Source organism: Castor canadensis, chromosome 6 (genome assembly GCF_047511655.1).
Source record: "Castor canadensis chromosome 6, mCasCan1.hap1v2, whole genome shotgun sequence".
NCBI classification, from domain to species: domain Eukaryota; kingdom Metazoa; phylum Chordata; class Mammalia; order Rodentia; family Castoridae; genus Castor; species Castor canadensis.
In genome coordinates, this window is record NC_133391.1 from 79,707,558 (window position 1) to 79,735,253 (window position 27,696).

Below are 27,696 nucleotides of genomic sequence, written 5' to 3' on the forward strand. Positions count from 1 at the left end.
TACTAATTTAGAGCTGCTCCTTCAGAAAAGAATGGGCCAAGGAAAATTGATGGCTGGAAAAAATTCTCAGAGGGGTGCTGGAGTAGAATGGTATGGAATAGGATAAGAAATGGCAAAGAGGGGCTCTGATGCCTACTCCCAAACCTGCCCTTTCTCTACCCCTAGCCCCTAGCTGTCCTTCTGATGCTTAAGGAGCTGGACTAGGGGAAAAGAAGGGGGTGTGGGGTGGGCATATTCAGACTGCACTCTAACCCCGTAAGTCTACTTCTATTTTCATGGCTTTTAAAAAAAATTTTTATGTATTTATTTTTTATACAGTGGCACTAGAGATAAACCCAGGGCCTTGTACATTATAGACAATATTTAACCATCGAGCTACATCCCCAGTCCTCTATTTTCATGGCTCTTAAACTTCCCAGAGGTGGGTTTGACATTTCCAAAGCCACGTCTGAATCTCTAACAGAAAAGGCATTGGTGCTATTACTTTCTAGTGCAGTTTGCGAAGCCCTTCCCAGACAAGACCCTCGATCAAATCCGCTGGATGTTCGCAGGGTTAGACAGGGCAGAAGCCACTGTCCCCACTCTGTAGATGAGGAGGAGCTGGGAGCAGCGCAGCAGCTAGCTGGCTGCACCCCACCACCACCACCAATCCCCCTCCGAGGATCGAGCCTCTGTATCTGTGCAGCCCCGCGGACCTCACAAGTGGGCCTGCCGGGAGTTGTAGTCCCATGCCTGCGGCGGTCCACACGGACTGAACTACAATGACCAGCATGCCCCGCGCTTCGCGCCCCCTTCTCTTTCAGCCTCGGGGACCTGGGAGGCTCCGCGAACCTGCCGAGTGGGAACGGATATGGCCGCCACCCTGGGCAGCGGGGAGCGCTGGACCCAAGGTACCAAGTCCTGGACGGAGGGTGGGACAAGGAGGTATTCCAAAGAGATCAGGGATGGGGCTCCTGAAGGATCGCTAAGGCCAAGATCCTGGGCCTGAGGTGAAGGAGGCCTATGAGAAGATGCTAAGCCTGAGTAGGGTTCCCGATGCTGTGGGGGACCGCCCAAGGCAGAGGCCGGGGGCCGGAAACTCGGAATATTTGCTCAAGCCGGAGTCCGGGCTAGGAGCCCAGAGACACCTGTAACGACTTGTTGCCTCGCGCCCCCAGCCCCGCCCCGGCCCGTGCCCCGCCTAGAGCCCGCGGCCGCGCGGCCCCTCCCGTGCCTGGGAGACTGGACAGCTGGGGTGCTGCGGTCTCCTGCAGCTTGCTTACCTGCCTCTTACCGATAACTCTTATAACTTCGCCAGATTGGGCCGCCTGACCCTCAGTCTGGGTTTGATCTTGTCCCTTCTACCCTCATCAGGACCAGTAGGTTGCCCTCTTCCAGCCTACAGTCGGGCAAAAAGTATTGATCCAATACGTGTTGTGTATCCCTATTATGCTGATTCTGCAGGGAGGATTTTACAGACATGGGCCCCTGAGCTCAGTCCACTGGGAGAGTTTGACGGGGTTAACAGCCAATTACAAAACAGAGTCAGTTAAGTCCTGGGCTAACCCGGCAAGGTCAGGGACTTGGGGAGCACACTGGCAAGACACCCAGCACAGCCTGGGTGTGAAGGAGCCTTCATGGAGAAGGTATTACATCTGAAGACACCAAGGATGCGTTGGAGTTAGCCAGGCAGACTTAGAGGAATAGTGTCAGGAGCAGTGGATAGTCACTAAGGACAGTAAGGCAGGAGAAAGCCTTTTCCAAATCCTCCAACAAAACAGGATTGCATGTAGTGCTTTTTACATTCTGTAGGCGTTGTGATTTATTGAATCCTCATCCACTGAACTGTAACTTCTTTATGGTCAAGAATAGGTCTTACCTGAACACCCCTCTGACAGCCAAGTGTTTTGGTACATAATTAGTTCCATAACTGTTGGATAACAATTGAACTGCTCACTACTTTAAATCTTAGGGGTCAGGGGCATGGCAACAAAAGTTTGCTTTATGAACAATGTCACTAATGACCATGCAGCACAGAGAAACTGGCTTCCTTCTGTGCTGCACTAAAGGCAGGTTATTGGGTAGATGCTTCTTCAGCCCCTATTCTGTCTCTAAGTCAACATGATTTGCTAAATGACCGTTCTATTTGTTGTGCTTCATGCTTCTGGCATTTATAAGTTTTCTTGGGTATGTGCTGTATTTTCTGTATAGTTTCTCATTCAGTTTTGAATGGATACTTAAAAGTCAACATGATGTCCTTAACCTACTCCTCACACTCACTTGCTCATACCTATAAGTGATACCCATCACTTGTCATTGCCTGAGTTAGTGTCCTGGCACAGTCATGTTTGAAGATGCCGGACAAGTAAGTTAGGAGTTAAAGCAAGTTCACACCACAGACCAGGAGTTAAGAGTAAAGCAAACACAAAGTTTATTGAAAGGATAATAAAGCACCCTGATGGGTGGGACTTCTTGAAGAACAAAGCCAAACAATGGCTCAAGTCTAGGAGACGATATAGTGCATGAACTGACTTAGGGCCAACTATTCCACTAATATTTGTGATTGGTTGTGAATAGTTCCAGAGAGTTAAGTCAGGGAGCAAAGTTGATTTATAAATCCAGGTGTGATGTTGCATAACTGTAATCCCAGAATTCAGGAGGTTGAAACAGGAAGATCACAGTTAGAGGTGCTGTTGCCTTGCAGCTTATGTTGATGCAATTAGAAGAAACAAATATGCAGAAGACAGACTTCCTGAGAGTCTTGACCCCTGTGGTTGCTGTAACTGCATGAAGGCACAAAAGGAAAAGAAATATGAGAATGAGCGGAATCAGACCCAGACCCGGCTGGGTGAAGGGAGCTCCACTTATACTGAAGAACAGCTGCTTGGGGTACAAAGGTAAGCGTGCAATGTGATTAAATTGGTGTTTTTTCTGTAAAGTGTTTAGAAGAGTACTTGGCACAGAGGATGTGCTAAATAAGTATTGACATTATTACTGTCGTTATTGCTGTTGTTATTGAAGTACAATAGTTTCTTTACTTCAAAGGGAAAACTGAGTAGAAGTACAGTGCAATGTGAGCTGTCTGTCCTGCTGCGGCTTTAAGAGAGGCAGAGGAAACCAGCTAGACATCACACATATTTATAGGACATTCTATCCAACAGTCACAGAATACACATTCTTTTCAAGGATACATGGAGTATTTTCCAGGATAGAACATTTCTTAGGCAATAAAACAAGCCTCAATAAATTTTAAAAGATTGAAATCATACACTGTATGTTCTCTGAAATCAATTAACAGGGAAATTTGGGAATTCAGGATTAGTGGAAAGGAGACCATAAACCCCAAAAAACAAATTCTGCACAGAATAAATCACAAGGAGGACTGGAGATTTGGCTCCAGAAGTAGAGTACCTGCTTTGCAAAGTGTGAAGTCCTGAGTTCAAACCCCAGTCTCACCCAAAGGAAAAAAAAAAAAAAAAGAAATCACAAGGAAAATTAGAAAGTGCTTTGAGCCAGACTCTGGTTGCTCACATCTATAATCCTAGCTCCTTAGGAGGCAAAGATCAGGAGGATTGCAGTTTGAAGCCAGCCCAGGCAAATAGTTTGAGAGACCCCATCTCAAAAAACCCATCACAAAAAAAGGGCTGGTGGAGTGGTTCAAGGTCCCAGTACCACAAAAAACAAACAAACAAACAAACAAAAGAAAGTGCTTCGAGTTGAATGCAAATGATAAAACAAAACATACTAAAACATAGGGGATGTGATACAGATAGTGATCAGGGGGAAATTTATAGCTAAAAATTCTTTTTGTTTGTTTGTTTTTTTTAAATACCTCAAATTAATAACCTTATCTTCTGCCTTAAGAAAACTAGAAGCCTGGCAGGTAGCATACACCTGTAATCCCAGCATTCTGGAGCCTGAGGCAGGAGGATCAGGAGTTTGAGGCCATTCTGGGCTACATAGTGGCTGCAAAAAAAAAAAGAAAAAAGAAACTAGAAAAGGAACAAACTATATCCACATAAGCAGAACAAAGGATATAATACAGAGTAGAAGTAAATGAAATAGAAGATAGAAAAATAGAGAAAGTTAAAATCCTAAATTTGTTCTTTGAAAATATCAACAAAATTGACAAACTCTTCACTAGACTGGTCAAGGGAAAAAAAGAGAAGACTCAAATAATTAAAATCAGGAATGAAAGAACATCACTACCAATCTTATAAAAATAATAAAGATTATAAAAGAATACTATGAGCAATTACATGTTTTATATGTCAAAAAATTATATACCTAAAATGAAATGGATAAATTCTTAGAAAGATACAAACTTCTGAAACTGACTCAAAAAAAAAAAACCCAAAAGCAAAAAACACAGAACACAGAACAGATGAATAGACATACAACAAATAAGGAAACTGAATTAATAATAATTTTTAAAAAATTTCCCACAAAAGCACAGGCTCAGTTGACTTTGGTGAACCCTAACAAACATTAAAAGAAAAATTAACACTTCATAAACTAAATATATATATATACACACACACAATGATTGGGGCATGTTGGTACAGACCTGTAATCTCAGCACTCTGGAGGATCATAAGTTTGAGGCCAGTCTGGGCTACCTAGAGAGTTTCAGGGCCAGCTTGTGCTATGAGACTGCTCTCAAAAAACAAGTAAAAGGAATACTTCCCAACTTATTCTATGAAGCCAGTATTACCATATAAGGGAAACCAGACAAAGACATCGCAGGAGAACAAAACCGTTAACCAATGTACTTTTTGAACATAAACTTAAAAATCTTCTTCAACAAAATACTAGCAAATCAAACCTAGCAACATATCAAAAGGATCATGGATGTTGATCATCCATGATTTATATCTTGCAGTACTGGAATTTATCCCAGTATTGCAAGATTTTTTTAACACAAAAATCAGTCAATGTAATACATGATGTTAATAGAATAAGCAAGAAAAAAATACTCATTTCATTAGAAACAGAAAAAGCATTTAACAAAATTCAACACTCTTCCATGATTTAAAAAAGAAACCGTCAAAAAACAAGGACTAAAAGGTAACTTCCTTAGTCTGATGATGGCCATCTATGAAAAACCCACACCAACCTTATATTTAATGATAAGTGACTGTATGTTTTCTTACCAAGATCAGGAACAAGACAGGTATGTCTACTCTTAATGCTTCCATTAATTTTTCTAGAGGTTCAAGCCAAGGCATTTAAGCCAAGAAAAGGAAATAAAAGACATCCAAATTGAAAAGATAACATGGTCTTGAATACAGAAAATCCTAAGGAATCTGCATGCACACAAAAATACTATTAGAACTAGTAAATAAGTAGCAAAGTTAAAGGATACAAGATCAATATACAAAAATCATTTTTTTGCATACTAGCAATGAAAATCTGAAAATGAAATGAAGAAAATAATTTCAGGCTGAGGGTATATGTAGCTCAGTGGTAGAGTACTTGCTTGCCTGCCATGCATGAGGACCTGGGTTTGATTCCCAATAACACATACACACACACAGAGAAAAAAATCCATTTCTAACTACATCAAAGAGAATAAGATGCTTAGGAATAAATTGAACAAGAGAAGTGCAAAACTTGTACATTAAAAACTATAAAAATAGCGGAAACGCCAGTGGCTCACACCTGTAATCCTAACTACTTGGGAGACTGGAATAAAAAACTATTATTGCAGTGATGAGCAGGAAGCTTAAAATAGGGGAATCTGTCCAGGCTGGCCTGGGCAAAAACTGAGACCCAAGTTCCAAAATAACGAGAGCATAGAGGCATGGTTCAAAGCAGTAAAGTGCCTGCCTCATACGTGTAAAGCCCTGAGTTCAAACCCCAGTACCACGAAAAAACAAACAAATGACCAAAAAACACAACTATAAGATTACCTTAAAAGAAATTAAAAGAGCCAGGGGTTGGTGGCTCACACCTGTAATCCTAGCTACTTGGGAGGCTAAGATCAGGCTACTTGGCTCAGTTTGAAGCCAGCCTGGGCAAATAGTTCTCAGGATCCCATCTCCAAAATAACCAGAGCAAAATGGACTGGAGGTTTGGCTCAAGTGGTAGAATGCCTGATTTATAAGCATGAAGCCCTGAGTTAAAACCCCAGTCCCAACAAAAAAAGAAAAAAGAAATTAAAGAAAACCTAAATAAATAAGAAGATATCTTATGTTCACTGACTAGAAGGCTTAATATTGGTATTATGATAATAATTCTCCAATTGATTAGCAGATTCAACACAATCCCTACCAAAATCCCAGCTGTCTTCTTTTGCAAAAATTGACAGGCTTATCCTAAAATTCATACAGAAGTTCAAGGGACCCAGAATATCCAAAACAGTTTTGAAAGTTAGAAAGTTGGAGGATTTATACTTCCCAATTTCAAAACCTAGTACAAGGCTGCAATAATGAAGATATTTGGGCTAACATAAGGATAGACATACAGATCAATGGAATAGAATCGAGAGTCCAAAATTAATTCTTGTATTTATTTTTGACACGCGTGCCAAGACTTTTTTGTCTTTTTTTTTTATTTTCTCTTTTTTGTGTGTGTGCGTATTAATTATACACAGGGGTTTCACTGTGATATTTCCATGCATGAAGATAATATACTCTGGTCACATTTACTCCATTACACTTTCTTATTTTCTTTCCCCCTTTTTTGAATAATTTTCAATGGGTTTCATTATTCTATTTTCTTCTTCTTCTTCTTTTTTTTTTTCCCAGTATTGGAGGTTGAACTCAGGGCCTCATGCTTGCGAGGCAGGAGTTCTACCACTTGAGCCACTCCACCAGCCCCGTTACTCTATTTTCTTACATGCATATGAAGTACTTCCATCCTGTCCACCACTATCCCCACCAAGACATTGCCAGGTGCTGGTGACTCAGTTACTACTAGTTACTCAGGAGGCAGAGATCAGGAGAATCTCAGTTTGAAGCCAGCCCAGGCAAATAGTTCAAGAGGCCCTGTCTCGAAAAACCCATCACAAAAAAAGGACTGGTGGAATCTGGTGGAGTTGCTCAAGGTATAGGCCCTGAGTTCAAACCCCAGTGCTGCAAAAAAAAAAAAAAGACATTGTAATGGGGGAAAAAACAGTGTTCAACAAATTTTGTTGTACATGAAACAAATGAAAGAGAATGAACTTGGACCCTGATCTCAAACCATATACAAAAATTAATTCAAAGACCTAATGTTAAGATCTAAGTATAAGAGCTAAAACTATACAGCTCTCAGAAGAAAACATAAATGTAAATCTTCATGACATTGGATTAAGCAATGACTTTTTTTTTAGATGTGGCACCCAAAGCATAAGTGACAAAAGAAAAAAAATATGTAAATTAGATGTTATTAAAATTTAAAAGTGTTGGGATGGGGATGTAGCTCAGTGGTAGAGTGCTTGCTTAGCTTGCCTGAGACTGTGGGTTCAGTCTCCAGCACTACACACACAAAGAAACCTTAAAACAAAACAAAATCTTTTGTACTTTAAAGGATACCATCAAGAAAGTGAAAACTGAGCCTAGTGCAATGGTGTGTGTCTATAATCCCAGCTATTTGGGGAAACTGAGGCAGGAAGAGCTGAGTTTGAGGCCAGCCTAGCTTATGTAGACTCCCATCTCAAAAAAATTAAAAAAACAAAAAAAGTGAAAAGTCAACCCACAGAATGGGAGAAGATATTTTCAAAATATATAGCTGATGACGGACTTTTTCTCTTTTCTTTTTGGCAATACTGGTGTTTGAGCTCAGGGTCTCACATTAGGTAGGAAGGTGTTCTACCACTTATGTCATATTCCCAGCTGCTTTTTCTTTGGTTATTTTTGAGACAGAGTTTCAAGTTTTTGCTGGGGAAGGCCTACACCTGGATCCTTCTACTTCTGCTTCCTGCATAGCTGGAATTATAGGCATGCCCTACCATGTCCAACTTTTTGTTTTGAGATGAGGGTCTCAATAACTCTCCCAAACATCCATACCACCTCAAACCTGAATCCTCCCAATCTCATCTTCCAAATAGATAGGATTATAGGCATGAGCCACTGTACCTGGCCTTGATGAGGGATTTTTATCTACAATATATAAGGTACTGATACTTTTCTACTTACAATGGAGTCATATCCCAATAAACTCACCACAAATTGAAATTATTTTTAAGCAGAAAATGTATTTCATACAATTAACCTACTGAATATCATAGCAACACAGTACACTATAGAGTATCAGTTGTTTTTGTTTTTTGATCTGAGGTCTTGCTATGTTGCCCAGGTTGGCCCTGAACTCCTGGGCTCAAGCGATCCCCCCATTTCAGCCTCCCAAGTGTCTAAGGCATTGCACTCAGCTGGAACGGTATCCTTGTTTACCCTTGTTACAATGCAGCTGAATCAGAGCCGAGGCTTTCTGTTGCTGGCTAGCATGACAAGAAAGTAATGTATAGCATATGCTAGCCCAGGAAAAGAACAAAATTCAAAGTACTGTTTCTACTGAATGCTTATTGTTTTCATATGAAAAAGTTGAATCATTATAATACAGGGACTATTTGTACTCTTAAAATTAAACAATAGAACTGGTGTAATGGCTCAGGTGGTAGAGTGCCTGCCTAGCAAGTATGAGACCCTAAGTTCAAACCCCAGTGCCATCAAAAAAAAAAAAAGAATGATAAAAAGACAAATATGACCCATTTGAAAAAATGGGCAAAAGATCTGAATAGACAATAGTCCAAAAAATGTTATACAAGTAATTAATAAGCATATGAAAAAATACTCTTCATTAGTCATTAGAAAAATGCAAATCAAAACTACACTGAGCTGAGCATGGTGGTGCCACCTGTAATCTCAGCACTCAGGAGATGAGGCAGGAGGATCATGCGTTTGAGGCTAGTCTTAGTTATAGCAAGTTCCAGACTAACCTGGGCAATGTAGGGAAACCCAGTCTCAAAAAACAAAAAAAGGGCTGGGAATGTAACCCAGCAGTACAGCGCTTGCCTAGCATGTACAAGGTCCTGGATTCTATCTCGTGCACCATAGAGGGAAAAAAAAAAAAAAAACCAACAATTTCTGAGATCAAAAAGTTCAAAATTTGCCATTCTAATCTAACGTACTAATCTATACTTCTCACATTTATCTGTTATGAATCAGTCTTCAAAAAATTGTTAGTTTAAAAAAAAAAAAGCAAGATGAGGAAAAGTGATTGTTTCCTTTAGGTAAGGAAAAAACTGGGAGTTGTATATGGATTCTCTATAAACAGCATTCACAGAACACTTCTAATGGTGGTTGTCCCTGGGGTGGGGTATGAAGGGACAGGGAATGAGGAAGCAAGAAAGATTTTTCATTTGGTGTACTTTAGCACTGTTGGTTATTTTTCTTCTACCGTGTGTAGATACTAACTTTTAAAATGCATGCAGTTAAAAAACATAGCCATAAGAAAAACAAGAGAAATAAAAAAAAAAATAGGGTAGTGCTGATTCTTCTGTGGTTCATCTCGTAAGATCTTAGTATGAACTTCAATGTAAGAGTTAATACTTGTCCTACCTACTTACAGGAATATAGGAAGAATAAAATAGTAGATGTAAAAGTACTTTGAAAGGCATTAAGGTCTGGTGGGAGGACTTGAATGTTTCACTAGTGGGTTTGCTTGTCTCACAGATGGGAGGGATGTATTATTTGGCTGTTCATTGTATAAAGGGGCCTTTGGAGATATTAATATTTCTGATTTTTTTTTAGGATCAAGAAGTGCAGAAATTACTATGAAATTCTGGGAGTTTCTCAAAATGCTAGTGATGAAGAGCTTAAGAAAGCTTACAGAAAACTTGCCCTAAAATTTCATCCTGACAAAAACTGTGCTCCTGGAGCAACAGATGCTTTCAAAGGTCTGATCCTGAACTGCTGCTTAATTTTGCCCTTTTTGTCCCAAGCACTTGAGAGTGAACCAGGGTCTTGTGCATGCTAGACAAGCACTCTTACCACTACTACTGAGCTACAACCCTGCCTTTTTTGAAACAGGGTCTTGCTATGTTTTGCTCAGGCTGGCTTCAAACTCAGTATCCTCTGCCTCAGCCTCCTGGGTGCTGAGATTATAGGCGTGCACCATACCAAGCTGTAATTCTTCCCTTTTGATGGTTGTTCAGTAGCAAGTTGTGTTTAGCCTTTCCTGTAGTTGATTTATTTATTTATTTATTTATTTTTGGTGGCACTGGGGTTTGTACTCAGGGCTTCACACTTGCAAAGCAGGCACTCTATCGCTTGAGTCAACCTCCAGTCCATCTTGCTCTGGTTATATTGGAGATGGGATCTCCAGAACTCTCTGTCTGGGCTGGCCTCAAACTGCAATCATCCTGATCACAGCCTCCCAAGTAGCTAGGATTACAGGTGTGAGCCACCATTGTCCAACTCCTGCAGTTGATTTATAAGGCCATTAAGCAAGGTTTTCCTTGCACACCTCTTAAATATTAATAATCAGCATACCTCCTTCTTGTTTTCATCTACTTACTTTAATATTTTTTGTAAAAAAGATTTATTTGTAACACCCTTTGGGATCATTAATTCAGACAACATTTATTGAAGACCTTCTATGTGCCAGGTACCAGACTGAATAAAACAGACAGGGTTCTTGTGGAACTTAGAAACTGGTGGTTGCCATAAGTAGGACCCAGGCATCACTCCCAAACTTCTGTGACTGTGGAACTCTGCTTATGAAGCCTCTGTTATTTACATGTTCATATGAAAAAGTTGTATGTAAGGCTGGTGAAATGGTTCAAGTGGTAGAGTGTCTCCCTATCAAGTGTGAGGCCCTGTGTTCAAACCCCAGTCCTGCCCAAAAAATAAAAACAAAAACAAAAAACATTTAAAGGAAAGAAAGCTGTGTATAAAGGACATGAATACAGCTGGTGGCTCATGTCTGTAATCCTAGCTACTCAGGAGGCCCTGAGTACCACAGTACCACAAAAAAAAAAACCCCAGTGCCACACACACACACAAAAAAAAGGACATAAATATAGTTATAGATCAAAATTTTTTCTGCTGATTTCCATTATATTTTCTTAAAAAATATTTGGACTTATAACACACGAATACACATCTTACTTTAGTGCTTCCCCAGGCCAGATGCTGGTGGCTCACATCTGCAATCCTAGCTATTCAGGAGGCAGAGATCAGTAGGATCATGGTTCCAAGCCAACCCGGGCAAATACTTCATGAAACCCTAGTTCAAAAATACCCACCACAGAAAAAAGTCTGCAGAGTTGCTCAAGTGGTAGAGCACCTTCCTAGCAAACTTAAGGCCCTATGTTCAAACTCCAGTACCACAAAAAAAAAAGAAAAATTAAGTAGATAAATGAATGAATAAAATTTTACAAAAGAGCTTCCCCCACAGTGAAGTCATTGATTCAGGCAAGAATCAACAGTGTATGCTAAACAATAGGATGATAGGTTGTTGTTTCATGCCCTCAAAGTATCACCCCACAGAATACTGACTTACAAAGGAGAAAATTTCCTTTATAATGGAGACATCTGGCTGTCACCCCTTCAACCCAGTGATCCAACTGAACATCACTAATACTGGTAACTAACATTATGTGGTACAACACTAGTATGGTATTTTTGCCCAAGTGTTTGACCTGAATCTAATAATGAGGAAATTAAAAAAAGGAATATACTTTTTATTCTTAAAAAAATTCAATATAATGAAAATCAAAAAAGCTATAGATTGTTCTAGATTGAAGAAAGTAGAGATTTAAAACCAAATGCAATACATGAATCTTTCATGGATGCATCAAATGACAATGAATTGGTGTTCATTTTCTTAGCTATGATAATGGTATTGTGATATAAAAAAAATAGTTGGGTGCTAGTTTCCTTGTTTTTGTTATTTGTTTTCCGGTGCTGTGGATTGACCCCAGGGCCTGGAATTTGCTAGGCAAGCACTCTACCACTGAACTAGACCCCAAACCCTGACTGGGGTAGCAGTATGGCAAATGCTAACAACTGATCAATCAAAGTGAAGGGTATGCAGTTTTTTGGTTTTGGTCCTATGTTTTAAGATAGGGTTTCACTGTGTAGGCCAGAGTTGTCCTGTAATCCTGATCTCCCTGCTTCAGTATCCTGAGTGCTGAGATTACAGTCATGTATCAGCAGGTCCAGATTATATATATATATATATATATATATATTCTATTTTTTTCACCATTTTTATAGGTTTAACGTTTCAAAAAAGAATAAAAAGTAAAAGTAAAGATAGATCTGAGGATTTTTTCTTTTTCTTTTTTTTTTTGTGGTACTGGGGTTTGAACTCACAACTTCATGCTTGCTACTAGGCAGGCACTACTTGAGTCACTCTGCCAGCCCAGATCTGAAAATTTTTAATCAATATTTACCTCAGAGGACAGCTACCTTTGTTGATTTGCATTATGAATCTAATGCTCCCCACAATGTCTCCAAGAAAACATAGATAACCCACGTTCTCTTTACACCTCCATGTTAGGTTTTTCACAGACTAATACCATTTCTTTGGGAAATTTGCTACATTTCAAAGAATGTGCTGTTTAAGCAACTTGTTTAAGTTTTGGGTTTTTTTTTTTTTTGGCTTGGTTATTATTGATGTAAATACTAACACAATTTTGTAGAAGAATCATAAAGTGCTCTTTCTGTGATTCTGATAGTGTTGGCACTAGCAGGTATTTGAATTACAGGTAGAGTATGGGGATGTCTTAAAAGATTTTTCTTGCTGTGCACTGGTGGCTCATGCCCATAATCCTAGCTACTTGGGAGGCAAAGATCAATAAGATTGTGATTCCAAGTCAGCCTGGGTAAATAGTTCTTGAGAGATTATCTCAAAAAAACTCAGCACAAAAAATAGCTGGCAGAGTGGCTCAAGCAGTAAGATCACCTGTCAAACAAGCAGCAAGTGTGAGGCTCTGAGTTCAAACCCCAGTGCCACCAAAAAAAAAAAGAGAGAGAGAGAGATTTTTTTGAGGTTTCTGTTGATTGGTGATATTGATTGTATATTTAAATGAAATTAGGCAAAGTTTGCACATTTGTGGATAGGGAAGGAAAGAAAATATATATAATCTATTCTGTCTTTGATCCCTCATGGAGACATTACAAGTACTTTTTTTTTTAATTGGTAGTACTGGAGTTTGAACTTATACTTGCCACTCCATTAGCCTGCAAGTATATGTCTTAATTTCAAAAAATTTTTCCCAAAAATAAGCTGAAATAAGACTATGAGGGGGACTTTATTTTTAGCCAAGCAGAAAGGTTTTTACTGATGATTCTATTCAGGAGATTATTGTTGACTTTAGTTAGAATACTACTGCTACTATTTATGTGTGAATTGTTTCCAATTGTAAAGTTCTTTTTTTTTTTTTTTTTTGTGGTACTGGGGTTTGAACTCAGGGCCCCATGCTGGCTAGGCAGTAGCTCTTCCACTTGAGCCACTCTACTTTTAACAGTTCCTTCTAGTGAGTTTCACTGTGCTATTTCCATACATATATAATGTAACTTTGATCATATTTACTCCATCCTGCTTTTATCACCTTCTTCTCCCCCCACCAACAACTGGTTTCTCCCTAGTAGTCCCACTTTTATAACCATGTCATATTGTTATTTTTTATTTTTATTTACTTTTTTTTTCGGGACTGGGGTTTGAATTTAGGGCTTCATGCTTACAAAACAGGCATTCTACAGCTTGAGCTACACCTCCAGCCCATTTTACTCTGGTTATTGTGTGTGTGTGTGTGTGTGTGTGTGTGTTCCTTGTCATTCAACCCCTGGTCTTCATGAATGCTAAGCAAGCTTTTTACCTCTGGGCTAAGTCCCCAACCCCAAGAACCATTTTTAATGAATGAGAGTGAAAGCCAGTTGAAGAACACTTCCCAACATGTCTGAGACTTGCAGTGACTGGCAACCTGAACTGAGGGGTGAGGTCCTGATTTTTAGGTCAGCTGGGATAACTCAAGAACTCTTTTTCTTTTTTTTTTCAGATAAGGTGTTGAATTTTTGCCTGGGACTAGCCTTGCACTGTGATCCTCCTACCCTATACTTCCCCTGTAGTCCTGTAAGGTGCTTAAGAATTCTAAAGAGTTTACTCTCACTTCAGCAGCAATTTTTAGTTTGTTTGAGTCCAGTGCTGGTTTTGGCTTACCAAAGTAAATCATGGACGATTTCAAGGCCAAGTAAGCACTTTGGGGAACTTGGCGGACTTAAGCATATCTCCTTGGACTCCTGTGAAGTTGTCCAGTACCAATCTGCTTTGGCCGCATTGCTGCTGTTGTGATCACTCTCAGCCCATAGCAGAGACTGTGCTCATGTGCTACTTCTTGTTGGTTGCAGCAATAGGAAATGCCTTTGCAGTCCTGAGCAATCCTGACAAGAGACTCCGCTATGACAAATATGGAGATGAGCAGGTGACTTTCACTGCACCTCGAGCCAGACCTTATAATTATTACAGGGATTTTGAAGCTGACATCACTCCAGAAGAGCTATTCAATGTCTTTTTTGGAGGACATTTTCCTACAGGTTAGTTTCCCAAAATGATGATTTTTTACAAAAAAAAATTTCTTAACTTACAGCTCTCAGCAAGCTACTGTTTGGAGATACAACTAGAGCTACAGTGGTTTGGTGGAAACAGCAAGAATTTGCAATCAGTTGAACAGTAGTTTGAAGCAAATTTCTACTCTTCAGCTGTGCATAATATTGGCCAAATCATTTAGTCTCTCTCACTCTAGTTGATCACCTGAAAAAATGGAGCTGATAAGAATATTTACTTTGCAGAGTTGCTGTGAGGATTAGAGGGAGTTTTTTGTTTGTTTTTTTGTGGTACTAAGGTTTGAACTCAGGGCCTCACAGGTGCTTTACCACTTGATCCATGCCTTCAGCCCAAGATTTGATACGTTTCAGTGCTTTGTACATCAATAGAAAAATGCCTGTTATTATTTCATTATTACAAAATAGCAGTTAGAAGGATAAGTTAGAAAAGTTCCCACACTTACTATTTGGAAACACAAAGGGATGGGGGATGGGAAGGGAGGGTAATGGGAAGGTAATTATGATCAAGGTTTATGATATATATGTATAAAATGTCACAATGAAATCCACTATTTCGTACAATCATTATAAACTGAAAAGAAAAGTACCCCACAGAGATTTGGAAGTTGGTATAATTCAAGGCTCAGGAAGTAAATTGAATATTTTTTGTGGTGCTGGTTATGGAACCCAAGGCCTCATGCATACGAAAAAAGTCCTCTACCACTGAGCCAAACCCCCCAACCCTATAAATTGAATTTAATGAGCTGCTATTAAAGATACCAGTGACACGAATCTGATATTGAGCACAGAAGGAGACATGAGCATGCCAGTTATAATTCATGGCCCAAATGCTCTCTCTCTTTTAGCCTTTCAGGGTTCTTGCCTTCACTAATTTTTTTTTTTTTTATACTAGGGTCTCACTATGCAGCCCAGGCTGGCCTCAAACTGGAAATCCTTCTGCCTCTGCCACTTCACCTGTTTAAATGAAGTCTGGAGACTTAGGCACATTCCATACCCAGTTGGCTTACTTGACTTACCTACTGTTTTATTTTTTGACTGACTACAATAAGTCAATACTCTGTTCTCAAATAACCTAGTTGGGAGCAAAGACCTTGAAAAAGGCCAAAAAGGAGTATTTACCCATATCCTTTACTATTTGCTTTCTTTCTTTCTTTTCCAGGAAACATTCATATGTTCTCAAATGTGACAGATGACACTCACTATTACCGCCAGCGGCACCGACATGAGAAGACACAGACACGGAAGGAAGAGGAAGAAGATAAACCTCAGGTGCCTAGGGAAGAGAGGAGCTGCTGCTCATAAACAGTTTTCTTGAGCCTACCTCAGTGGTGTATAATCTAGTTCTAGAAGTTAAACCTGAGATGTGTTGCTAAAATGTGCTTTAGGGAAGCAGAGGCCATAAGAACAGCTGGATGATTGGTCTGAATAGGCTGGAATGGTAGCCCCGCCCCCACCCATTCATTCTTTTGTGGCTCTCCCAGGATCTCAGTTTCCCTGTGAGGCCGTCTTAATGAAGGTTTTCTTGACTATAGAAAATAGAAACCACCTTCAAAATGTTCAGAACTAAAAAGGGTGCAGGGTGAGGAATCAAGGGGCTCTCATGAAGCCCAAGGGCCAGAAGCATAGCGGGCCTCCTGACAAGCAGGAACCAGGAACTGGCTGCTCTCACGCTCCCAGGCAGTTGTGCTCACCATCGCGATTTGAAGCCAGATTATGTGTTCCCACCACTCTGCCTCTGTTTTGTTCTTTCTAAGTAGTCTGGCTTATTCTCCTTCCTCTTGCAAATAGCCAGTTCCCAGTGCCTGAGAGTATGTGTCCTTTCCTCAAGTAATGTTCTAGTGGTGAAGGGTAAAAAACCTCAACCCCAAATTCCCAAGGAGGAGAATTTGATTACCCCTGCTAGAGTTAGATGTCCCTCAGACAGTCAGCTATGGCCAAAGCAAGAGAGTTGCATAACACTCACATGACTCCTAGCGCCCTACCCCTGGGAGAGTCATGGACCGCTTACCTAAAGGTATCTGTGTATTGGTCTTAGAAAAGGGGGCTGCAGGAGGTTTACTGAGTATAAGTCCGGGTTGTGGGTGGGCCTCCTTCAGACTTCTCAGCAGAGAGAATACAGTTTGCTTGGTATTTCCAGCTGAAAGTATAGCCTTCCCAGAAAAGTCTTGGGCTTTGTAGACAGTCCTGTGCATTGCATTGGTAATTTGTATTTTCTTTGGAATGTCTTTGTATTTATATTTTAAATAAGGCTTATATTGATGAAAAACACTTACACCAAATACTTTTTTTTTTTTTAGACTACATATTCTGCATTTATTCAGTTGCTTCCAGTTCTCGTGATTGTGATAATATCTGTCATTACTCAGCTGCTGGCTGCTAATCCCCCATATAGTCTATTCTATAAATCGTAAGTCAGTTATTTATAAATCTTTCTTGTGTGTGTGTCAGTACCTTGCTTTGTAGCCTAGGCTGACCTCCAACTCACAATCCTCCTGCCTCCGCCTCTCAAGTGCTAGGATTAGAGGTATGTGCCATCATGCCCAGTTTATAAATATTTCTTAGTAACAATGTGGAAGATGAAAGACTTGAAGGTTTTGTTGATATATTACTAACATTTTATTTCACCTTTCATACAAAACACTGATTTTATGTTTAAAGGAACGGCCCAGTAGTAAAAGGGCAGACTCAAAAATACTGAAGGCAGTTTCCTGTGCTCTTCAGATGGATTATTTTGTTCTACAGTGACATCATCTGGTTAGCTTTAGAATGGCAACAACTGGTTTCTGAAGGATCAATAAAATAATTTACAGTTCAAAGTAAATCTTTATCTTACCATAGTAGAGTTGGAAAGGAACCCCATAAGCTTTGAAGTAGTATTGCTGGATCCCTGTTGGCTTAGAATGATGGTAATTGGGACTAGTGATTATTTTCCATTTTAAAAATTGTATAAGAACTTTTGTAAATGCCACAGTGTACCCTCACCCAGCACAACAATAAAAAAATATATAAATAAAATTTTTAAAAATCACCAATAAATAAATAAATAAAAATTGCAAGGATGGAACATTTATTAGCCATAGTTAAACTATGCTATCAGCTTCTTTGCTTTTGCTGAAAATATAGAAATTCATTGTAGTCTTATTATACATATAGATTATATAAACTCTCATAGGAGTTTTTTAATTCTTTTTTGTTGGTTTGTTGGTTTGATTTGATTTGGTATTGGCATTTGAACTCAGGGTTTCAAACTTGCTAGGTAGGAGATCTACCACTTGAGCCATACCCCCAGCTCTTTTTGCTTTGGTTATTTTTGGGATAGGGTCTTGAGTTTTTGCCTGGGTCAGTCTGGACCATGATCCTTTTGTTTATTCTTCCTGACAGGAGCATGCCACCACCCCTAGCTATTGGTTGAGATGGGGGTCTTGATAATGTATTGCTTGAGTGGGCCTCAAATCCTGATTCTCCTGTAGTTCATTCTATGTAGCTGGTCTCAAACTCACAATCTTCCTACCTTAGCTCCCAAGTACAGAGATTATTGGCATATACCCCATAACCAGCTCTTGAATTCTTCAGTTGATTTGGTTGTCAAAATTTGGTCCTTAGACCAACTGGCAATAAATACTCAGCTGGCAACATGTTAGAAATAGAAACTGTTAGGCTCCCCTCCACAACTAATTGAATCAGAAATTCTGGGGGAAGGCTGGAGGTATGGCTCAAGTAGTTGAGCACCTCCCTAGCAAGTACAAACCTTTGAGTTCAAATCTCAGTACCACCAAAAAAAAAAAAACCCCAAAACACTGAGGGTAAGGACCAACAATCTGAGTTCTAATAAGCCCTGCAGATAATTCTGGCCCACACTAAAGTTTGGAAATCACTGGATTTTCTTAATTAATAAAGAGTTATGAATTCTTATTACTCATTATTATAGTCTAATGGACAGAAATCTTAAAAAGTGGAATTTATGCAACACAGCAGGAAAGTCTCTGTTGGTGATCACTATAGGTTGAAGACTATCATTCTAGGTCAGTATCTTCCTTTTACAGAAAACAAAGCTGAGGCTCTTGCCATCGGGTCACAGTGGCCTGATGCCTGCTACTTTCCAATTTCCCATGGTTTTCTAAATGGGACTTTGACCTCCTTCTTGATAGGTCAATGGAGTACACACTAACCCCTTCCTTCTGCTTCTGCTAACCCCTTCCCAAAGTGAAGTGAGAATAATCATGGCCTGAGCTCCAAGATGTTTGGCAAGATCCTTAAATAGGTTAAAGGAAAGGATGCGGAAAGTCCAAATATTGTTCCTTTATGTGGAATTTGTCACCAGGTTTTGGTGTCTCACACCTATAATCCTAGCTACTTGGGAGGCAGAGATCAGGAGGATCAAGGTTGAAAGACAGCCCGTGCAAATAGTTTGTGAGCCCCTATCTCAAAAATACTCAACACAAAAAAGGACTGATAAACTGGCTCAAGTGATAGAGAGCCTGCCTAGCAAGTGTGAGGCCCTGAGTTCAAACCCCAGTACCACCAAAATAATAATAGTAATTATAATAATAATGTGGAATTTGTTCAGTTTGAACAAAATAAGCTTGGAGTTTGCACATTGCTGTCATATTGAATTTGAGCTGCCTTCTATATGTCCTTATGTTTAGAGTTTAGTCAACTCAGACTAAATGTTTCTGAGCATCAGATATCATTGGATGTCGTAGGCCCGTAGAGAGCCCTGAAGCATCATTGAAATCCTCTTAAGTTTTTTGCCATTCTCACTTAGCAGCTATGTATGAAGTACTTTTTATCATGTGTTAAAAATGGGTTCTAGGTTGGAGCAAGTTACATGTTTTTTTGTAAGTAGTTTAACACTAATCAGTTCATGCAAGCAGCATTTACCAGTAGCCTATTCCTTCAGGTACCATGCTAGGTCCCACACAATAAAATAAACAAATTATTTCTTTATCTTTTTTTCAGAAAGAGTCTTGTTATGTAGCTCAGGTTGGCATTAAACTCCTGATCCTCCTGCTGCCACCTCCCAAGTGCTGGGGATTATAGGCAAGTGCCACACTTTCTGACGCAAATTGGGTTTGTTTTGGTTTTGGAGGGGATTTTGTTTTGTTTGGTTTTGTTTGGTTTTGGTTTTGGCTTTGTTTTATTTATTTATTTTTTTGTGGTAGTGGGATTTGAACTTAGGGCCTTGTGCTTGCTAACCAGGCACTCTACCATTTGAGCCATTCCACCAGCCCTCAAATTGTTTTTAAGCATTCAGCATTCTACTTTTCTCATAGAAAGACACATAAGAGAAGAGAATGCCTGAATAGAATAAACTAAATATTCTAATGTAGAATTCACAGTATGAACTTGCTCATATAATGATAATGATGACTTTCTACTTACTACTTGGCTAGGGGAATAATAAGTGTTGGTTATATTAGCCAATGGTGTCTGCATCTGCCCTGTAGAGAAGTGATCATGATATGGAGACCAAAGCTAAGAATGAGATTGCCAAGTGCTACAAGCTTACCTGAGCTCCTCTCTGTTTCAGGACCTTGGGCTATACCATTTCTAGAGAAACTCAGAACCTGCAGGTACCTTACTTTGTGGATAAAAACTTTGACAAGGCCTACAGAGGAGCTTCTCTACGTGATCTGGAGAAAACAATAGAGAAAGATTATATTGATTACATCCAGACGAGTTGTTGGAAGGAGAAACAGCAAAGTAAGATGTTGTCAAAGGAACTTTTGCTGGTAGCTATGACCACCAGCCTGAGGTGTCCCCAGCTTCCTGATTCCTCTCTCTCCTTGTTTGGGTTGTATGCGTTTATGTGAATAGAGACAGAGGACAGAGGCCCATTCAGGATACTGTGAAAGAAGGGAAAGTTTATTGACAAGATGCATGTGGTCAGGACTTGGAAATCTTAGGAACTTAGGCAACATTCATCATCTGCCTGTCTGTCTCTTTGAGTCTCTACCTCTCTCTGCTGTTACCTTCCCTTGTCTCCTCCAGTCTTCCTTCCTCCCTCCCTTCCTTTCTTTCTTCCTCTCTCCCTCCCATGGTCCATTGTGGTCACTACCCTCCTTGTTGCTCTCCCAGCATCCTTAAGCCCCAGTCATTGGCCTCTTTCTACATCACAAGCTTTCTCATGAAGTTCTTAGTGTCGTCTGGTTTGATCCACAGTTTCTGAATTCCATATTCACGATGGAAATCTGATTGAGCCAGCCTAACTTTTTGAGCCAAACCAAACATTTAGAGGTTGCTGGTATTGAGTTAGGTGTCCACTACACTCACATCTAGTCAGCTGTGGACACAGAACAAGAGTGACCCCCTAGGTCTGTCCTTTCAGTAAAATGAATGTAAGCAGGCCTGCAATTCTCTTTCCCTCTGGAGATTGGGGATGACAGTATCTGCAACTTGGCTTACAACTCCAGTTGTTACTAGGGAGTGTTGGCAATTTACAGTGGAAGTCCTGTTTGTCTGCCAGCAGCTTTACTTTGTATCCCACTTGAATTATACACACAAATTACACACACACACACACACACACACACACAATTACTAACTGCATCTTTGCAGCTTTGGTTGCTTTTTCAAAGCAATTGTAACTTAAATAGTGGGTATCATTAAATACCTGTCTAACTGGGCACCAGTGGCCCATGCTTATAATCCTGGCTACTTGGTAGGATGAGATTGGGAGGATTACGGTTTGAAGCTAGCCTGGGCAGATAGTTTTCAAGACCCCCATCTCCAAAATAACCAGAGCAATATGGACTGGAGGTGTGGCTCAAGCAGTAGAGTGCCTGCTTTGCAAGCATAAAGCCCTGAGTTCAAACCCCAGTCCTACCAAAAAAAAAAAAAATCAGGAAACAGCCTAGTGCAATGCTGTCTATAGTCCATAGTGAGAGACTGTTGCACAAAAAAAAAAAAAAAAAAAAAGGAAAGAATTTGTGACCAAGATTAAAAGCCTTAGGCTAAAGGCTAAAAAGAAGTATATATGTGGATCCAAATCAAGGTGAAAGCCACAGTATATGTTCTAAACATCTCATTGTTCTGGACACTAGGAGGGCTTTTAATTTATTTTTTTCTGCCAGAACTGGATGAAAATCTGCATTTCATAGTCTTAATGCATACACACCACATTCTCTGTAACAATAAATTATAGAACTATGCAGCTGAGTATAGTGGCTCAAATGTGTAATCCCAGCTATTTGGGAGGTGCAGAGCAGGAAAATCAAGGCCAGATTAGGCAAAAAATGAGCATGACCCCATCTCAATGAACAAGTCATGTGTGGTGGTACACACTTGTGGTACGAGCTTCATGGGAAGCCTTAGGTAGGAGAACCACAGTCTGAAGCTGGTCCTTTGCAAAAGCACACAACTCTTTGTGAAAAAAACTAAAGCAACAAAGGGCTGGGGGGTGTGGCACAAGTGGTAGAGCACCTACTTAGTAAGCTAGAGGCCCTGAGTTCAAATTCCAATATCCACCCCCCCCCCACAAAAAAAAGACGTAGAACTATGCAAAGAGTTCACAATAAGGATTGCATTGAAGATGGTTTCTAAGCTTACGTTCCCATCCATTTGAGACCTGGTTTCAAAACTGTGGCACTCTCCAGGTACAAGTAAAATTCTGATGAGTAAGCATGATGTGTGCATGATGTGTGTTCACAGGTTCCAAATGGGGGTTGTCAGCAACATACCCCTTCAAAGTCTATTTCTGGCATTTGAGTACAATGGCTGTTAGGAGCTTCCACACTACCCAGTGCCATTTGAGAACAGGCAGCATCTGCCCTCTGAATTCAGCAGCAAGTGCAGCCAGCAAGGTTAAATTTAGCACTTAGAGCTTGTAAAAATAAACCCACTTGAGAACAAAGTTAACTCTTGGCAAAATACCAAATGGAAATTGTTTTTATTAAAGTTAGCCATTGTCTTTTTTTAAATCTTTTATTTATTTCTTTTCTCTTCCTTAGAATGCTTAATCTGGGTGAACTTTTATGGGTAATCCCTGACTATAAACATTAATTTCCCTGTTTACTCCTTCACTACTGCATCTGTATAATAAAACTGATGCCCGGGGAAGTGGCCATGCCACCAGGCTGGGCAGGACAAAAGTAACAGGCAAGAACTGTCTTCTGGCATAGTCCAGCTGAGCTGAGATCCTGGCCCTGACTGGCTGAGGAACACTTCTTTCCATGCCCTTGAGCAGAGTAACAAAGTAGGTAGAAACCCAGGCTTTGAAATGGGCAAAGGATTAACTTCCTCCTGGAGCAGTTATGGATAACAGGTGACGGGGTGGGTATAACTCTTAGCACAGTGTCTAGCACATAATAAGCACCTGATTTCTGGTGAAGCCCAGGCTTTGCATGGCCTTGTACTGTAGATGAAGTGACTCTGTCTCATGGGGCTGGATCATGGGGATAGTTGGGACTTGCTGGGGGACTTTCCAGCTGTCAGACTCTAGTCTGGACTCTTGTGCAGTATTCTTGGGAGAGGCTCTGGGACTTGCTTCTCTTGGTAGTTTGCCAGAATCAGTTTACCTTTAAAGTTCAACACTCTGTCCATTTGTAACCATGACCTTCGGGGCAAGGAGACATTTTGTTAAGGAGAAAATGTGGCTGGGGCCTGGCTCAAGTGGTAGAGCACTACCTAGCAAGTATGAAACCCTGAGTTCAAACTTCAGTACTGCCCCCCCAAAAAAGAAAAAAAAGGTGTTCTTGCTAGGTAGGCACTCTACTATGCAATGTGATGTTTGAGAAAAGCACTCATAGACGTGCAGTTATCTTTCATCAGCTGATATAGAGTTCCTTAGGTAGAAAATATTTAATGTTCTCTGGAATGGGACTTCAGGGAATGAGGCATTTAGAAAAGGTCAATAAGCAAAAACACCTAAGGAAATTGTTTCAACAAAGAGCAAAGCTACAGAATTGGCTCCATATACTGGTATAACTGAGACTCTAAAGGCCCAAGGGGTAGATTGATTTCATGAAGACCTGCTTAATTTTTTAAGTCAGTGCTTTGTGCTGGCAAGGCAGGTGCTCTACCTCTTGAGCCACACCTCCAGCCCCCTTGGAGGCCTTCTGAATAGGTTTCACAGGCCAGCAAAGCTTGAGAAATGGAATTAGTGCTAAGGGCTGGGCAGGACACAGAAGCAGACTTTTCATTTGGGTGCAGCACATGATCCTTCATGAAACCCTGTCACCTGCAAGATGACTGTGCCAAGGCAGGCCCTGGCTAGCAGACACCGCAGGCACCCTCGCCAAGGGTGAGAGCACATTGTTCTGTTGCCTGGGAGACTTGCAGCTTGCCAAGGCGCTGCTGGGCTAGCGCCCAGGTTCTGTAGCCCCATTGTAGAGGGAGGGTTCTTGTGCCTATCTACCCCTCACCCTGTTGCCCTGCACTTCACCCACACTTTGAGCCTTACTTGGTGTAAATACAATCATTGTGAGCAGAAATGCCAGGCAGTGTTTTGTGTCAATAGAAACTTAATCAGTAAGCAATGTCCATCGTTCCTCCTAGCTAAATTTTCTTTTGTCCTGGCAGTTTGCTGATTAATCAGACAGGTGCTTTTCCTTCCACCAAGAAAAACAAAATTTGTCAGCAAGATGCTTAAGAATGCGTGTGAGAGAGGGCCTGGTGGTATGGTTCAAGTGGTAGGGTGCTTGCCTAGTACAAGGTTCTGAGTTCAAACACTAGTACCCCCCCCAAAAAAAAAGAGAATGAAAAACAAAGAATGGGGGAGAGAAATTGAGACTGTCTCCTCAGCTTTGCAAAAAATTTAAATAAATTCATTTCTCAATTAAAAAAATGAATAAGAATGATAAGCATATTTCAAAATGATTAAAATAGTATTTTCCCAAGTATGGTCCTTTAAACATTGAGTAGCTGCCTGCTCTCAGAAGCCATGCTGCCAACCCAAGCATGCGATCCTGTCACTATTCAACACATCTCTGAAGGTGTTTTTCAGGTGTTCCTCCCTGAGAATATCTCTGTAAAAGAATAAAAAGTTGGGGCAGCCCAACCACCATGGAGTAAGGAAATATAGCAGAGATTCTATTCTAGTTAAAAATAGAATGACCTCTACCAGGAGGAGAAAATGAAATTCATTTAATCAAGGAGACAAAGATCACTGGATCCAGATGATTTCATTTTTAAAAGAGCCCAGCTGCCTTTGGTCTTTTGAGTTGGGGACCCCACATGTGGTAAGGGAATGAAGAAAGCTGTCAGCAACCTGGCCTTCTGTAGATGCTTCCCCACCAGAGGGAGGCCCTGTGTCATGTGTGAGTTATGATCCAGCAATGCTGGGGAAAGAATGAAGCAGTTGTCTTTGTTTCAGATGACAGGAATAGGTGATTGGACTCTAGTCCCTCCAACTACCATCAGAATATCATTGACAGGAAGGCCGTGACAGTCTCCTGTTACTGCACACGTGCATGTTTCCTATGTATGCTGCCAAATGTTTTATTGATAGGAGCTAAGTCCAATGCTTTTATAATAGAGTGCAGGTACTGTAAAACTACAGGAAGACAGGTGTCCTTAATCCTCAGCACCTGAGTACTCCCTAATGTATGTTTCTTGAATAAATGAGTAAATGTTGCTTGAATTTAATGGGAAGAAAAAGCATTAAACACACTTTGATTCCAGAAATATTGGAAAGAAGGGCAGGAGGTGTAGCTCAAGTGGTAGAGTACCTGCCTAGCAAGCATGAAGGCCCTGAGTTCAAACCCCAGTACTGCAAAAAAAAAAAAGGAAAGAAATATTGAAATGAAACAAAGAGCTGCACACTTTGATGAATTGGTTGCCTCTTTTATCTTTCAGAGTCGGAGTTGACAAATTTGGCAGGATTATACAGAGATGAACGGTTGAAACAGAAAGCAGAGTCGCTGAAACTTGAAAACTGTGAAAAACTTTCCAAACTTATTGGCCTCCGCAGAGGTGGCTGAGAGGATGATGACCTGTGCAGGGTTGGGGTTTTGTTACTTGTTACTATTTATGTTCCTAATTCCATTTTATAATACAAAATTAGGAAAGTTGAACATTTTACTACCTTGCTAACTTTGCTTGTTGGACAGAGTTGAAGGAGCTCAAGCATGGAGGCAGACTTGTCATCACAGAATCTTTCCCAGTAAGTGGTTCCTGGAGCAGGAACAGTTCATTTATGTTACAGGAATGGCAAAGCATTTACTCAGCTCCTCTGCTCCATGCCTACCCTGCCTCTGTGACTGCAGTTAGGGCACCCTAGAGCACGTCCCTGTTTTTTCTTCCTCCTTCTCATCTTTAGTGAAGTCTCAGTACCCAGGCATCCCTAGGCTTAGCTAAAGCAGCTTCCTGTTTTTTACAGCATCTGCCAAGAATTATGCCCTTCACCACATTAAAGTCATCATCTCCCCCAAGATTCAGCCCTGTAACTTAAACTATTTAGCCAATAGTTTTCTATTTTCCTAATCTCGGTTCAGAGGATTCAGAAATTAAAAACTGTTGAGCTGTATGATAGTTCAGTGGACAGTTCAGCAGCAGGAAGCAGACCCAAGGGGAAGGTAAAATGCAGACTGATTTTCAGCCCTTCAGTGCAGATTCCTTAGTCTAAAACAGAATCCAGAGAATGTTCTCTGAATCATTTCCTCTTTGGTATCATTACCCTTGAACTGAGTCCCTATACCCCAAAGAGGTATAGCGGTCAGACCCATAGCCATCTAGCACATAGCCAACCAGCATGGTTGTGGCTCAAGCCTAGAGGTAGAAGAAGAAGATGCTCGCTTTGTGGCCATGGAGGACTAGTGTTGGGCCTTAAGCAGTCTTTTGATTAATCCAGTGTCTTATAGTTTGTGGTATGAAATGTTTTATTCAATATTTATTTATTCAGTGCATACCATAAAGCAAGAGTTCTCACATATATTTTTTACCTAAATTTTCTACACAACTTTGTGAAGATTATCTCTGTTTTTATGAAGGAGCACATTGGCCCAAAGAGGATGAATGGTTGACTTGAATTGTACGATAGGTAATGGCAAGGCTAGATGGCAGGCTGCTTATCAAGTAAAAAGTGTAAGAGATCGCCCTCATTTCTCAGGTGATTCTAGTCAGATTGGCCAAGCAGAATCTTTTTCCCAGGATGCCTCTGTCCTCTGTATCCTTCCTATGGCAGTCCTGCATTCATTCAGGATGACTTCTCTACTGGTCTTTAGGAAGGAGGACCCGCTCTACACAAATTGAGGTTCCTCAAAGGCAAAAGGGCAGCCTTTCCCACTGGTGACAGAAAGAGCTAAGGCATTGCCTGGGCTGTGTGATTCTGGACCAGGATTGAGCTGCCCAGATTATCATGGTCTCTGAATTATAAAAGGACCAGTAGGTGACTGTAGTTTACACTGTATGTCTTCTTTGGATTGGAAGAAAAGCTCCTATTGGAAGAAGCAAAATGAGTTCCAAAGTAGTTTCTCCACTCAGGTCATATCTGTGATTTAGGCAGAAGTGTCTAGCATGATTCATGACTCAACATATACATGCTCCACAAAGTCAGGAGATGGGTTCATGAGTAAAGAATGAGGGCTGTGGTGGCTGGTAGGAGACAACTATTCAGCTCTCCTAGGGAGGGGTAGCAGTTTGAAATAGCCAGATTTTGCTGCCCAGATAGGTCTATCCTCCTGGCTTTTTAAGGGCCTCTTTGACCTCCTCTGAGTGACAGGGAATTTACACTGTAAAATATGCCGTGAGCCAAACAGGCTTATGGAAAGTTTATATATATACAAAAATCAAAGTCCTTCTCACCCTAGCCTCAAACCTCTGCTAGAAAATGGGCCATAATGAAACTAATTTGACAGCGTAGAAGACTGTCCTCTAGATGCCCGTGAATAGCATATTCATATGTTTTGTGGATTTCATGATAGCGATGAATTATCTGTGATGATACTAATTAGAGGCAATACTAATTCCACCAAATGTCATACTGATTGTCTGTAACATTGATAGTACTGCTTTATTTATTACTAATAGACCATAATACTCACATCCGGTTTTTCTCAAGGGAACCATATTTTCTTTTGGTTGAAGAATAGTTTAATCTATTTGGTACTATCTAGAATATTTGTTAAACTGTTAATTTCCTTGATTGTATTGTAGATGGATTGTCTGCATGGTGGTAAAATAACTCTTTCCTCTTGCCTACATCCTTTGGAAGAGTTCCTGACAG

General features: G+C 40.4%; 1 protein-coding gene across 1 annotated transcript; it reads left to right on the forward strand.

Annotated features, from left to right (window-relative positions):
* Positions 1 to 760: 760 nt before the first annotated feature.
* On the forward strand, positions 761 to 26,185 carry Dnajc18 (DnaJ heat shock protein family (Hsp40) member C18). Its single transcript, XM_020167920.2, has 8 exons — positions 761 to 890; positions 2,684 to 2,876; positions 9,714 to 9,859; positions 14,319 to 14,504; positions 15,694 to 15,803; positions 16,832 to 16,941; positions 20,065 to 20,237; positions 25,329 to 26,185. The coding sequence occupies exons 1-8, from the start codon at positions 851 to 853 to the stop codon at positions 25,451 to 25,453; spliced, it is 1,083 nt and encodes a 360-aa protein (XP_020023509.1). The 5' UTR covers positions 761 to 850; the 3' UTR covers positions 25,454 to 26,185.
* The last annotated feature ends 1,511 nt before the right edge of the window (positions 26,186 to 27,696 follow it).

Excerpts from the sequence above, each read along its gene's own strand:
- Dnajc18 (XM_020167920.2), top strand. The coding sequence starts at position 851 with ATGGCCGCCACCCTGGGCAGCGGGGAGCGCTGGACCCAAG. Across the intron at positions 891-2,683 it reads CGGGGAGCGCTGGACCCAAG|CTTATGTTGATGCAATTAGA; the intron begins GTACCAAGTCCT and ends GTTGCCTTGCAG. Across the intron at positions 15,804-16,831 it reads AGGAAGAAGATAAACCTCAG|ACTACATATTCTGCATTTAT; the intron begins GTGCCTAGGGAA and ends TTTTTTTTTTAG.